At 36.0% G+C, this 13753-nt stretch overlaps 1 protein-coding gene across 1 annotated transcript; it reads right to left on the reverse strand.

The window, feature by feature from the left end:
- Nucleotides 1–231: 231 nt before the first annotated feature.
- On the reverse strand, nucleotides 232–12595 carry slc34a1b (solute carrier family 34 member 1b; the record flags this gene model as incomplete). Its single annotated transcript, XM_079898751.1, has 10 exons — nucleotides 232–798; nucleotides 2283–2407; nucleotides 4971–5087; nucleotides 6223–6390; nucleotides 7146–7224; nucleotides 7305–7397; nucleotides 10407–10602; nucleotides 10700–10811; nucleotides 12136–12279; nucleotides 12475–12595. The coding sequence occupies 10 exons, from the start codon at nucleotides 12593–12595 to the stop codon at nucleotides 232–234; spliced, it is 1722 nt and encodes a 573-aa protein (XP_079754877.1).
- Between the last annotated feature and the right edge of the window lie 1158 nt (nucleotides 12596–13753).

Consider the following 13753-nt stretch of genomic DNA (forward strand, 5'->3'; position numbering starts at 1 on the left):
ATCAGCATTTTATTTGAATGTTACGAATCTCCTTTCACTGAACAAAGGGGGGGAAAAATTGTAAGAGGCCCTAATTTGTACCCCATTGTTTGAATGAATTTCTGTGGCTGTGTCTGGTAGTTTTGCTTCAGAAAAACTCACAAAAAGTGCAGAGAGGACACCTGTTTAATCACAATATGAAAAGAGAAACTATTTTAAGAGCCAAAAAGCATTTAATTTACCACATATAGTCTACAGCCTGCTGCTCTTGCCATCCAACGAGTCAAAAACAGCCCCTGTCTCAGTCTCATAATCATAAATCAAAGTTGGGCAATTTTGTGCCAGAGGGGCATGATTTTTTTCAGCTTCATATTCTGTCAATTGTGGCAGATCCTCGGGTGACGTGCGGCTCTGATCACTGTTCCGGGTTTTCCTGCAGCACAATGTGACTCTTGTGATGATGGTATCCAATGGTTTGAGTGAGTGCATCCAGAGAGGTAGATGGTCCCAGGTTTGCAGCCACCCAGGCAGGAGGTGAGGCTTTTGCAATTGCAGTCTATTCACAACAACAATGCAGAGGAGGAGAGCAACACATGGCACACAGATCCCCAGCAGAACCTGCCATCCAGCCATGGAGAGGGCAAAGACAATGGATGGCAGAAGGAGGAAGCACAGAATCAGGTACAGCACAGCAAACCACCTATATTTTGCTGTCCGCTCACCCAAAAATCGTGCCATGCGAATAGGGAGACGGCTAAGAGGAACTGGGTACCAAAGCAATATCCCCAGAATGTTGAAGATGAAATGACATAGAGCAACCTGAGAGAGACAATGAACAGAGCATCATGAGGGATGGAACATGGTTTTATTTGCTTTACAAACAGACTATCTGAATAATATGTCTCTAGGAATGAGCAATACAACTTATTTTCAAATTCCTTAAGGCCAATATCGCTTAAATATACAGTATATCTGTATTTTTTATGGATGAAATGAATCAAATTTGACCATTTATTAACTTAAAGAGATAATTTAGGATAAATTTGCAAGCCTGTTTCTCAGTTTTGTTTTGTATTTTCAAATAAATTTAGTCTATTTAATGTTGATGTTTATTTAATGTTTATTCCTTGAAAATAACAAAATCAAGAAAATAAAATTAGCAATTTTAGACAATTATTATTAAATTGGAAAGCCATCATTCATTATCAACATTAAAAAGGATTAAATTGCTAACTATCAAACTTCTGTTTTATCATTTCTTAAAGGGATAGTTCATCCAAAACTGAAAATTCTTTCATCATTTACTCACCCTCAAGTTGTTCCAAACCTGTATGAATTTCTTTCATCTGCTGAACACACACACAAAAAAAGATATTTTTAAGAATATGGGTAACCAAACAGTTGATGGACCCCATTGACTTCCATAGTATGAAAAAAAAGTCAATGGAGCTCATCAACTGTCTGGTTACCGACATTCTTCAGTTCAAAACATATTCTTTTGTGTTCAGTAGAAGAAAGAAATTCATACAGGTTTGGAACAGGAGGTTGAGTAAATGATTACAGAATTGTATCCCTTTAAAGTTGACATGAAACAAAGGGCCAGATTTACTAAACAGGGAAAATTAGCATGAGAGCACAATCCCATAAAAGCGCAGATGGGAGTGGAAAGTTCAACACGCGCAAATTAAAGAAATACAGACAGCCGAATCTTTTCCATAATGACAAATGCAATCTACCAAGAGCAGCTCAAATTAGCATCTGATTTAAGACATGCTTTATTTCAGTGGTAAATAATGGCCCGAAGCAGTAAATTGGCCAGTGCAAACCTTAGTAAATCACCTTGCATAATTCCTTTAAATACTTCTGAAAGGGAAACTCCTACAAAGGCAATAAGGTCAGCCGCAAAAAATAACCCTGTCCATGCCTTTTCAGCACAAATTTTTCACTGTTTATAGTAAATCCTGACAGTAGTTTTTTTAACGCCACAAAGAGGGTTTGCGCTGGCACAATCTGGTCCAATGGCTTCGATCGTCTTTTCTTCCCTATTGTGACATATATCTGAGTGAACTTCTTGAACGAGGAAATAAATGTAGAGTAGGACTTGATTTTGTCCATCAGGAATTGATTGAAAAGTTAGATTGATGTTGTTTGCTAATAACTGTAATCTTATGTGAGTGACAGGATCTATACAACATTACGTATTACGGAAACATCAATATTCTAAGATCAATCCACCATTCCTAGAGTACTCTAACTCAGACACTGATTAATTGTGACAATGTTCAGGTCACAAATGTCATCACCTGAAAGGCCGCAGCTAGCTTGTCTCCTGGGCTGGCTAATGCAGCTAAGATGGCTGTAGTGGTTGTTCCGATATTGGAGCCTAGGGTCAGAGGGTAGGCCCGCTCGATACTTATAACACCAATACCTGAAAGCACATTGAACGTGAGAGACACCAGAGCAGATGATTTCTGTTACTAATGAGACCTTCCCGTAAGGTGAATCTAGCCTAATTAAGAGAAAATTGGATAACCGTATGACCATGACGGAACTGACATTTACCTTATGAAAATGGCCCTGTTATAAATAGCACACTCAGCCCTCAGAGTCTTGAATGAAATTATTATATTATAATAAAGTCATATACTGTATGTATACACACACCGTTCAAAAGTTTGGGTCAGTAAGATTTTTTTTTTTTTTTTAAAGAAACTGATCATTTTATTCAGCAAGGACTCATTAAAGGTGCAGTATGTAATATAGATAGCTAGTGGTTGTACTGTACTCGCACTTCTTCCTCATCACGCTCACGTGGGTTTCCATACAGAGGGCACGCAACGCTTTTTAGATGGATGCTGAGGCTTTTCAGGTCGGGTAGAATCTGCGATCTCTGACCTATTTTGTTTGCTGGTTTCTATGGCTAAAATACGCTGTGTTTTCCGCCAAATGGCAACCCTGGGTGTCGAAAACAATATTGGGTAAATCGTCAGCGGGTGGGATCGCACATACCAAAACAAAAACAGACATTCTGACACGGAAAGCACATTTCAAAGTAGAAAATCTGGCTGTAGCATTGTTTTTCAGAGAAACAAGTATGTGAACTTAGCATGTTATGGTATTTTTGTGCTTTAGTACAGTCAAAAAGAATTACATACAGCACCTTTAAATTGATCAAAAGTGACAGAGAAGACTTTTGAAGATATTGCTACAAAAGATTTATATTTCAAGTAAATGCTGTTTCTTTGAGCCTTCTATTCATCTAAGCATCCTAGAAAAATAATTATTAGGATTTCCAAAAAAAAAAAAAAAAAAATTATATATATATTAGGGCTGTCAAAAGATTAATTGCGATTAATCGCATCCAAAATAAAAGTTTGTGTTTAAATAATATATGTGTGTGTACTGTGTATAATTAAATTTGTATATATAAATACACACACATGCTTGTATATATTTAAGAAAAATGTGTAATTTATATATTAAAAAAATATATTTATATATAGTATAAATTCTATATAAATATATACAGTATATGTATGCAAATATTTCTTAAATATATACATGCATGTGTGTGTATTTATATATACAAAATAATTATACACAGTACACACACATATATTATGTGAACACAAACTTTTATTTTGGATGCGATTAATCGCGATTAATCTTTTGACAGCCCTAATATATATATATATATATATATTAAGCAACTCTTTTTAATATTAATAGCTAAAAAATGTCAGTATCAAGTCAGCATTTTAGAATGATTTCTGAAGGATCATGTGACACTGAATTTTCAGCATCATTACTCCAGTCTTCAGTGTCACATGATTTCTGAAGGATCATGTGACACTGAAGACTGGAGTAATGATGCTGAAAATTCACCTTTGCGTCACAGGAATAAATGTGTAAAATTATACGTTTAAAATTTAACTTGAAGTTACGTTTCTTGAAAATGGTATTAACGTTTTTTTTTTAAAAAACAAAGATTTTTTTTTGTTAAAAAAAATACAAAAAGTATGTTTCTAAGAAATTGGCACATGTATTTTAAACTAAATTTTTTAAATATTTTTCCTTTTATCAGTCATGACACTCTCTTTTGTCATTAACCCCTAAAAGTCTTCACATTGTGAAAAATTATATGATCAATAAGTTATGACAACACGTTTTAGATTGCTTAAACTCATCAAAATAAGTAAAGCAAATTTCAAACGTTTTATACAACGTTTATATATGAATTATAAAAGGATTCAACTTAACTTTTTTTTTTTTTTACAGTGCACATGTTTGAAAAGACTACCTGGGTTTGCCTTTGAGAAGAAGAAATAATGTTTGAAAAATATAGTCTGCACACATTATGGCTTGTGTGGCAGCTCTAAAGCTCTTTGGGATTAGTGGTCTCCCAGGCAGTGTAATTAGGATGCTGTGGATCCATAATATGTCATGCCTCACTAGAAAGTCTAATCACTGTGTAGCTAATTACAATAAATCCAGGAACACAGTTAGACAATCACTCGTCTTTCAATCAGAAGGCCAGGTGGATTAGAGAGGGTTGAGATCTCTCTTCACTTGGCACTGTTTCTCCCATCCTCAATTTCATTTCTCTCTCCCTCGCTCTTATTTGTTGAAGCACAACAACTTATGTCTGTCATTTCTCTGGGAAATCGAGTGCATGACTTACTGCATTGAGTAAAACCTTCACATTATTCATCGACCTGAACACACCATTTATTCCCAGAGCACAAAGCTCATAGTGAATACGAATGAGTGGAAGTCAACAGTCAACCCTGTGAGGGCTAAAGATTAACTCCTCTGAGGCTCAGTAGTGTCTAAATGCAAATACTAGTGCATTACTCAGAGGTGATCTTGGGTGAAATGAATTTCTCGGGTTATGTTGATGCACAGCTAAATTATACAGAAGAAATTCAAACTCTTTGCTGATATTCTTGGCCATAGGTTCAGCCTGGTCATCTTAGGGAGAAAGGACTCACCTATCAAAGGAGTGATGGCAGAAGTGAACACCGAACTGCTCTGAACAACAAACGTCATGCCAGCACCAACCAGAATGGCCAGGTAGCCAGTCAACCAGCCAAATGGAAAAGGAAAGTCTGCAGGAAAGTGATTTGTTTATCTCCTTAAAATGCTGGAAAAATGACAAGATAATTGAGGCTCCCTTCAGGGTTTCTCAGACTGAAACACTGGATGAACTTTTTAGCATGCTTTCGAAAAGGGAAGCAGTCTTTGAAACTGACAAAGTGCTTATTGGAGAACTTATATAAGTTCTTTAAAAAACTCAAGTTAGACACGTTCTTGGGTCAACATATTCTGTGTAATCCTATGTAATAAAATGTAATAAAATGCAATCCTACCCATACGTTATCCCTAAAATCAGAGGGAAATGAAAGGTGAATAACACTGATAAGCACCTAACCCTGGTTGTTGTAAGCCTAAAATTGGCATAAACTTGTCTCTCAAATTTGATTGGTTGATTGGAATTTTGATTGGTTGATTGGACAGAGATTTTGATCCAGGAACATGTTGCTCTTGGTGAAATCAGGTTCTGCGTCAGGGGTGGTTCTGCCATTAACCCCATCATGAGGGAAGTGTTTCAATAGGGCAGTGTGCATTTACTCCTATAACATATTTCGAGAGGAGTTAGTATGTACAGGATAATTATGCAGCATTCAATTATTAAGGGAAATAAACAGAAATATTTGCTAAAAGTTGGCAAGTTAAATTAACCCCAGGGTAAACTAATCCCAACTTTTATCTGAGTTTTGCAGGGAAAAAAACATATATATTTTTAATAATTAAAAAAAAAAAATCAAGAAATAAAATATTCAATGTAAATGCATGCAATTTGAAAATTTAGTTGAATAATATATATATACATATATAGCAAATAAGTGAATTATAATATTAATATGTGAGGATAATGTGTGAGCAGTATTATGAGAGTCTTAAAATTAAAGTCACTAATGAATAAAATGATTTAAAAGAAATAGACATCTTTTAATATCCGATAGATATATTATGACAATATAAAAAAAAATCTAAATTGTTCAGAATAAATCTCATAAATGTGCTGATCGGACCATTGAAATTCATAAGAGCATATCAATGTGTTGAGATGCAATACAGTGACATATGTGGTCAAATAAGAAAAATAATGTTTCTTTTAATCTTTTAAAGCATTTCACACGGCTCCTGACAATCACATTAACTGTATAAACTGGCAGTTACCTGTGTTGATGATTTTCTGGATAGCTTTGGCCACTTGTCCCTGGAGGAGGGAGTTGAGAAGCTTAACCAGCAGCAGGAGGCAGGTGCAAAGCACCAGCAGTGAAGAAGACAGCAGAATCAAGCCCACAGCCAGATCAGACAATCCCGTCTCCACAAATAGATGAGTGCCTGCTCCAATACACACATGCATTTACATCTTCACTCTCCTGTGGAAATGTGCCCGTCAGTCACGCATTGACAGGCATGTGTTCATCTTAACAGTGATTAGCCCATCAGCTGCTGATTATGGGATGTGTTGGTAGAAAAAGGATTTCAGATTCTTACAAAAAAGTGGCTTCTAGAAATGAGGCCCACGTTTATAATTAAGGGCTTGAGTCATAGACTGTCCCCTGATAAATATTACCTATTTTTTCTCATTATGATGGCTCATGAGATTATAAAATTTGATTGTCTCAAAGTCAATATGTGAGGCAGGATGACTCAAAAGCTCATTGAAAGTTTAAAAACATCTTGCTTCCTAAAACGGCATGTACGCTGTTTGTTACTGTTGTTGATGTCGAATGTGTAATTAGTCTTTTACACAAGCATCTGACTCAGAGGCTTTCTATCGCAGGATGTGCTAATACAAAATAAATGACAGTTATTAGCCCAGACGGAGCTCTGAGTAAATGCAGAAGAGCCAAACAGTCAACAGAGGGACTCAGAAATGAGTTTTTCTTGACATAAAAAAAGGGTGTGTTGTTTGAATAAGGCATTTCTCTGTATTAAAGTTTGAAGCCAGATAGAATGGATAACAATACTGTTTTATTTCAAAAAGTATGCATAAAATGACTAAAGGCCGACTGATCAAAGGAAGGCCCTTTGCTGTGTTTTTGGCCATTTTGTTCACTATCCCTTTGAAATTTGATAGAGTTTTGACTCACATTTTTCGGCATTCATGTGTAGTGATGTGGTTGGTACAGCTGAGGCTTCTGAATGCGCAAAAGAAATATTCTCTTGGATCTGTGGATAAAAAATGTTTAGATAACGTCATGTGCTGCATCAAAAATCTTCATCTGTAGGCCAACAGAAACGTTGCTCACCGTGATCCGTGTCTGACACCAAACTTTTATCAGGCTCTTATTGCGCAGCCCCTCTTGCCCTGTGGCTATACCTACGATTACAGTCTTATCCAGCTGAAAGGGAAAAATAACATTTTCTTTTAATTCTAAACTCTAAGATTAATGACAGACTAAAGAGTACCAGAGGGCGTACAGTGTGATATTTAATTAGGCTACACAAGTTTTAACAAGCTCCAAAGTATTTAACAAGAAAACTAATGACCAGTTTTCTTTTTATTTATAATGACACCCATTTGGCCGCATACTTTAATAAATAAATCACCAAAAATTATAAATCTTTCATTATTTAATTATACTCATTCCAAACTTTCTTCCTTCCATTGAAAGCAAAAAGAGATGTTTTGAAGAACGGTCACGCTGATCTTTTCCATACAATGAAAGTGGATGATTATGAAGGGCTGTCAAGCTCCAAAAAGGTAAAAAAAAACAAAATAAGAGCACAAATAAAAGTTGCGAATAAGACTTGCGTGCCACATTCTAAAGGTGATGTCACAAAAAAGGTCCATTGTCTGTTGTCAATACTGTGGTAATTCTGTGAATCACACAGAATTCACTTTCAAAGTGTAACATGGTTTGTGTTAAGGGAAGGAGGAGGCGGGAACCGGCGAATGTCAAACGCAACTTTAATCACAAAACAAACAAAACTGAAGTAAAGTGTCTGCCTCTCACAGAAGACTGCAGCATAAACTAAAATAAAAACACTAAAATAAACGTCCCAGGCCTGGTCCTCTCTCATCCTTCACTGCCATCACTCCTCCTTTTATCCTTCCGGTATTCCTCAGTGTGGTCTCATTAGCATTTGCGCCACCGGCCTCGCTCAGTTCCCACTGCTCTCTGCCCCGCTCTGCTTGCCACACAAACCAAGCAGCTTTCTTTTTGTCACCACGTTAAATCCATGTGACCAGGTGTTGAGAAATCTGTGTGCGTAAATATTTTGCCCTCGTGTAGAATTCACCATTGTGTGGATTCCTATCAAAATGACTGGATTTCACCTGCGAGATTTCACTGAACAGTAAATGTGACTGCACTGTAAAGTCCTGTTAACACTAACAACGAACAAGTAAACAATATAAACAATATTTCTGTCGTGACAATTCTGTTGAGTGTTTCAATTTGAGTGTTTGTCATGGTAATGGGTATGACAATGTTGATATGTTTGGCCTTGGTGGAATAGATCTGCTACGCTGCTGCTGCTGTTTATTTTTGCTGCTGCTGCAGAGCAAGTAGGGGAGAGCGGGGCACAACCTAACGCTTTTTGACTTTCTCAGTTTGTGTAAATCTACTTATGGTTCAGAGTATTTATTTTTCCCTACATTAATTTCCCACATGTCTACTACAATTATGTGTTTTTGTTTTATTAATACAGTATATACTTTTTTCTTGATATACCCCGAAAGAATGGAAGTGAAATGTGACAACATGCCCCATAGGTGGGGTACATTGTAACATGTGTGGGGCACATTGTAACATAACATATGGCAGCTTAAAATGTTATCTGATCTAATAAAAAAAATATACAAAACAAACTAAAATATTTTCTAAATAAAATACAATTTAAAAACTTTTTCATATAAAATAATGGCAATTTTTAATCATTAAATATAAACTCATTTTTGAGTTTTGACTACAAGCACATGAAAACACAGCTATACAACATAGTTCAAAACAAATAAATAATTAGTAATTTCTGAACATTGACACTCAGTCTTTATTCACCTTTTTCTCACGTTTTCTCAATAAAATTAATAAAAGTATAGAATATAATAGCATATTTCTAATAGGGGCACATTGTAACGCAGTGTTACAACGTGCCCCCTCCTGCACAACTGGGATTTAAACCCTGCTAGTGTCTTCTGCTAGTTAGCGAAACATTAAATAACTATCTCAACTGTTAAATAACATCTTGGAGATTAAAATAATATCAGATTTGTCTTATTTTAAATAAACACAAAAAATAGAGATGAAAAATTAACTTAAGAAACTTACTTTTGCTATGGTTTAATAAATGTCTATGGATATCTTCCAAAAATAAAATAATTTTGGCGGATTTTTTTTTCTATATAGTGTTGATATGGCAACTAGTAAATAAACAAAGTTTCGTCATCCAAGCATGTGCGGAAGTATTTAAAACAAGCATGTTACAACTAACCCCGCGTTAGGTTGTGCCCCGCGCTCCCCTGCAGGACTTTCTACTGCCAGTACATACACAACAAGCTGCTGTGAGCAAGTAAGACATGCTGCTGCTGTACAATATAATATACATGAATTACCCATAGCAGATCTATACAGGTGGAGCTGGGGAATGTGGAGGGTTTCTGAAAGCGCGCTGCACTACTAATGCAAATGCTAAACAAGTATTTGAGGGTTGAGCAGTGAGCTCATTGGCTACTGATACTGCAGGAACCAATCAGCTGCTCCCTACAGATAATGATGTGATTGCAAGCAAGTTGAGTTAAGGCCCTATTAGCCTGTACCATTTAGAGTTCCACGACAGAACTTTGTATTAGAGTCCACACCAACACACTATAACATTCTGTTCTGCTTTGCGGTTTGTGTTGTCTGCTGCTTTAAATGCTTAAGCTCTATATATATATGTGTGGATTCTGATTGACTGTAAATGTTTTTTTATCATTCATCAATATAATTCTGAAAGTTATTGCAACTATGTTGTTCCTCTGTGTCTTTATAGTTATAGTTTTAGTGTGGACTTTCGTATTGTCATAGAATTAGAATGATTATTAAACTTTATAATTATAGTCATCGTCCTATGGTGTGAATGGCCCTTAAGTCTTCTGAAGCCAGATTTATGTGAGGAACAGACCAAAATGTAGAACAATATTCTCTGAAACATTTATTGCATAGCTTGAGAACATTTTTTTTTATAGAGCATGGACCTCTTTTTTGATATGGTGATTTTGTCATATTGACAGCCTTTCAACTGTGTACTAAAACTTTTCTTTTGCTTTTGTTCTTGTTTTTCACAAGAAAGAAAGTCATTCTTGTTAGTCCTGGAACAAATATTTCTATCAACCAATCATACTGTATTACAGAATAATGGTGCACCTGTATAATACTTTTGGTGAGGGGTTCTGTGATGACTTTCAGGAGCTCTGGACCATCCTCTCCGGTCACGATGTTGAAACTTTCAACCACTGCCCCCGATGCGAGCCTCATCACGCCAGTGACGGCTTCCAGCGGCAACAACACCAACACTGACAGCCAGTTAAAGCAATCGTGCACTGTGGCACCCGCAAAGGCTCTGAAACAGTCCCACGCAGAAAGTGTCATTAAAGAGCTCCAAACTTTTTATTGATGGTTGAATGCTGACAGTGTGAGGTAATGTATGCTCTCTCTACCGTTTGAACTCCTCTCTCTCCCCTGCCTGCATCAGAGCCACAATGGTATTGGTGACAGATGTGCCAATGTTTGAACCCATGATGATGGGAATGGCAGATCCAACATCCAACACTGCATGAAACACAGAATGTAGAAACCCGGTCGATAGATGTGAGTCACGTTTCAATAACAATCATCCTTAGGCAGTTGAGAGAAAAAAAAAAACAGGAGGCTATTATTGTGCACAAAATGTTAATTCTCAGAAAGTAGGCCTATTAGACTGCTTCTCTCCAAATAAATAAAAATCGTAATTTTAGTTTAAATTATTTTAGCATTTTTTACCATAATCCTAAAGCTTCCACTAAAGAGAAAAATATGCTGCGTTCTCGCCATGTCATAATTGCTGTAATTACATGTGACATTGTACTCGGAGCTGTTCGGAATTCTACACTGTGGCAACAATATCAATGTCAAAATGAATCTGCGGTGCACAGGTGGTACAGTGTTCTCACATGGTACAAGTTGGAGCAGTTTACAAGTTGTAATTAAAAGTTCTACGAGAATGTGAACGCTTTTTTCAAGTTGTAATCTCGTAATTATGATAATTAAAACATGGCGTGAACGCACCTTGTCCAGTGCAATATAAATATAAAACAATCAGCAACAAGAAGAACATTAGGTAATAATAATACAATAATAGCCTATTAATCATTGTCACTGCATTCGATAACTGGGACACAAGAATAAGATGCCGCCATTTGCATTTGTATGAAATAAGAGAGAACAATTTCACAGTGTGATATATGAGAGACACAAAAGTAGTCTGAGTTGAGTGAGGCAGGATGCGATGCCATAAACGACACTGACACTTACCGACCAATTTAAAAGTACATTCTATATAGTATGAATGCGTGTAGTATGAATGAAATTCAGACATACATTTAGAAGGGTCTATCTGCGTTCCTCAGTATTGCAAAACACAACCTAGAAGTTAGGCCTTCAAGTTATGCCTATTGATGAAATATAGGATGCCCCCCTTAAGAAAATTGTGGATTTACTTAAACGGTAACATATTTAGATATAAGTTTAGCATGTCCTGGATGATTATGCATCAGCCAATGTGTTATTATAGGAAATAAATAGTAGCATTTGCTAATTTAGTTGTTATAGCACAAAATGTCAAATATTAAAAGAGGGAAAAGATTGCCCCTACTGGGGTAAGAAGCCATGGATAAACTTTTACAGAATGTGTAAATTAAATTTTATATAATTCTTATTAATATAAGTAAGCATATTCAATGCACAAACTGAATATTAAGAAATATCAGCCCGCTAGCAATTAACCAATGAGAATCGAGTATTCCAGAGGGCTGTGCTTTAGGAATGTTAATATTCTACATGGGTTTTTGGATTATGCTGAGCGAGACCAGGTTTGTAATGACTGCATCTGACTTACATCCAGAGGAGACCAAACTGACAACAATGGAGGTGGAAGTGCTGGAACTTTGGACCAGGACAGTGACCAGTATTCCGACCACCAGTCCCGCCACAGGGTTAGAAAACACTTTGTTGTTTTTGAATATGTCCCCTGCAACTTTACCTATCCAAAAATACAACACATCCCAATCAAAGCTTTTTTTTCTCTCTCTCTCTGAGGATGTGATATTGAGATTAGTAGTTAGTGGTCACAAAGTAACCAGCTTTTCACATTTCATTTGGAAGTATGGTGTTTACAATATAGTTACTATATCAGTGAACAGTGGAAAATGTAAAACAAAAAGATGTTAAAGTTTACCTCCAGCTAACTGAAAGGCTGAGCTCAGGATGTCCAGAGAACAGATGAACATGTACAGCAAGAAGAGAAGAAAAGGTATCTTGCAAATATTGATGAAGATGTGTTTTCCCATCATCCCCATCATATATGGTTCTGGATAAAAAGTCTGTTTTAAAGATTTTTTTAGGGATTACAGTAATCAAGAATTTTGTATTTGTTTGATCATACTCACCTACTATTTAATGGACTGATCTGAGATCTTTGTTGTAAGACAGGTAAAATAGTCCTACTTTAATTCTTCTATGGCTCAGATGACGTTATGGGGCCCAGATCACCGCTGGGAAAAAAATATTTTATTGATTTATATTTATCTTAATAAAACATTTTTAATCTTATAATGAAGCAAGAGAGCCAGTACAATGTGCACAATGTGACTTGTGAATTCAGTGAAAATATAAATCAGCTTTAATTTCATCCCTCCTCAGCGAGATCCATTTTCACTTATCCAGTATTCAGAAAGCAGAAATATATGATTTAATTCTCCTAATATCGTCATTCAACAAAAACATCATTGTAAGAAAATGTCTCGTTTTTGCTTTATTACCATTGTGATGCATTTTACCACCATTTCATGTAGTGTCTGTTTATGTGTTACCAATTAGCAAGTTAGCATGTGTATGTATCTCACTCAGATTGTCATGACCATTTGAAAACTGAACATAATAACTATAAAGTTAATTCTGTTCCTGAACATTCAAAGCTCTGAAATGGTCAGTTGCTTAATTCTTCTTTCTTAATTCTTCTTTTTGATTTAAGTATAATTCTGTTGATAACTACAATCTTGATTGTGAAGCAATTACACACACCATATATAAGATAAAAAGAAAACGGCATGCTCAATACATACCTCATCATATAATGCTGCTCTGCGCACCTGGCTGCATGTGTATTCATTTATCAGCCAGCATTTATACATGCTATCTCAGTTTGGGGGACAAAGTCATTCATTATGCAGTGCATAGTTAAAAAGTAAATAGAAAAACATGGGGAAATAAAAGTTGTACATTTACTAAAGTCTCAAATGATTTTATTCAGAATGCTTTAGCTGTGACAGAGCACTTTGATAAGCAGAGCAATAACTGTGTTTCTCTTAGGGGACAAAGAATGGACAGTGGGACACCAAGTGGTGAGACTCTGATGAATGGTTTGTATATTTCCAGACCCGCTATGCTTTCCAATTATATCGTCTGATTGCAGTTACTAAAGTGCATGACTTGTGCATAATGCATAAAGAGACAAA

Source organism: Squalius cephalus (genome assembly GCF_949319135.1).
Source record: "Squalius cephalus genome assembly, chromosome: 17".
NCBI classification, from domain to species: domain Eukaryota; kingdom Metazoa; phylum Chordata; class Actinopteri; order Cypriniformes; family Leuciscidae; genus Squalius; species Squalius cephalus.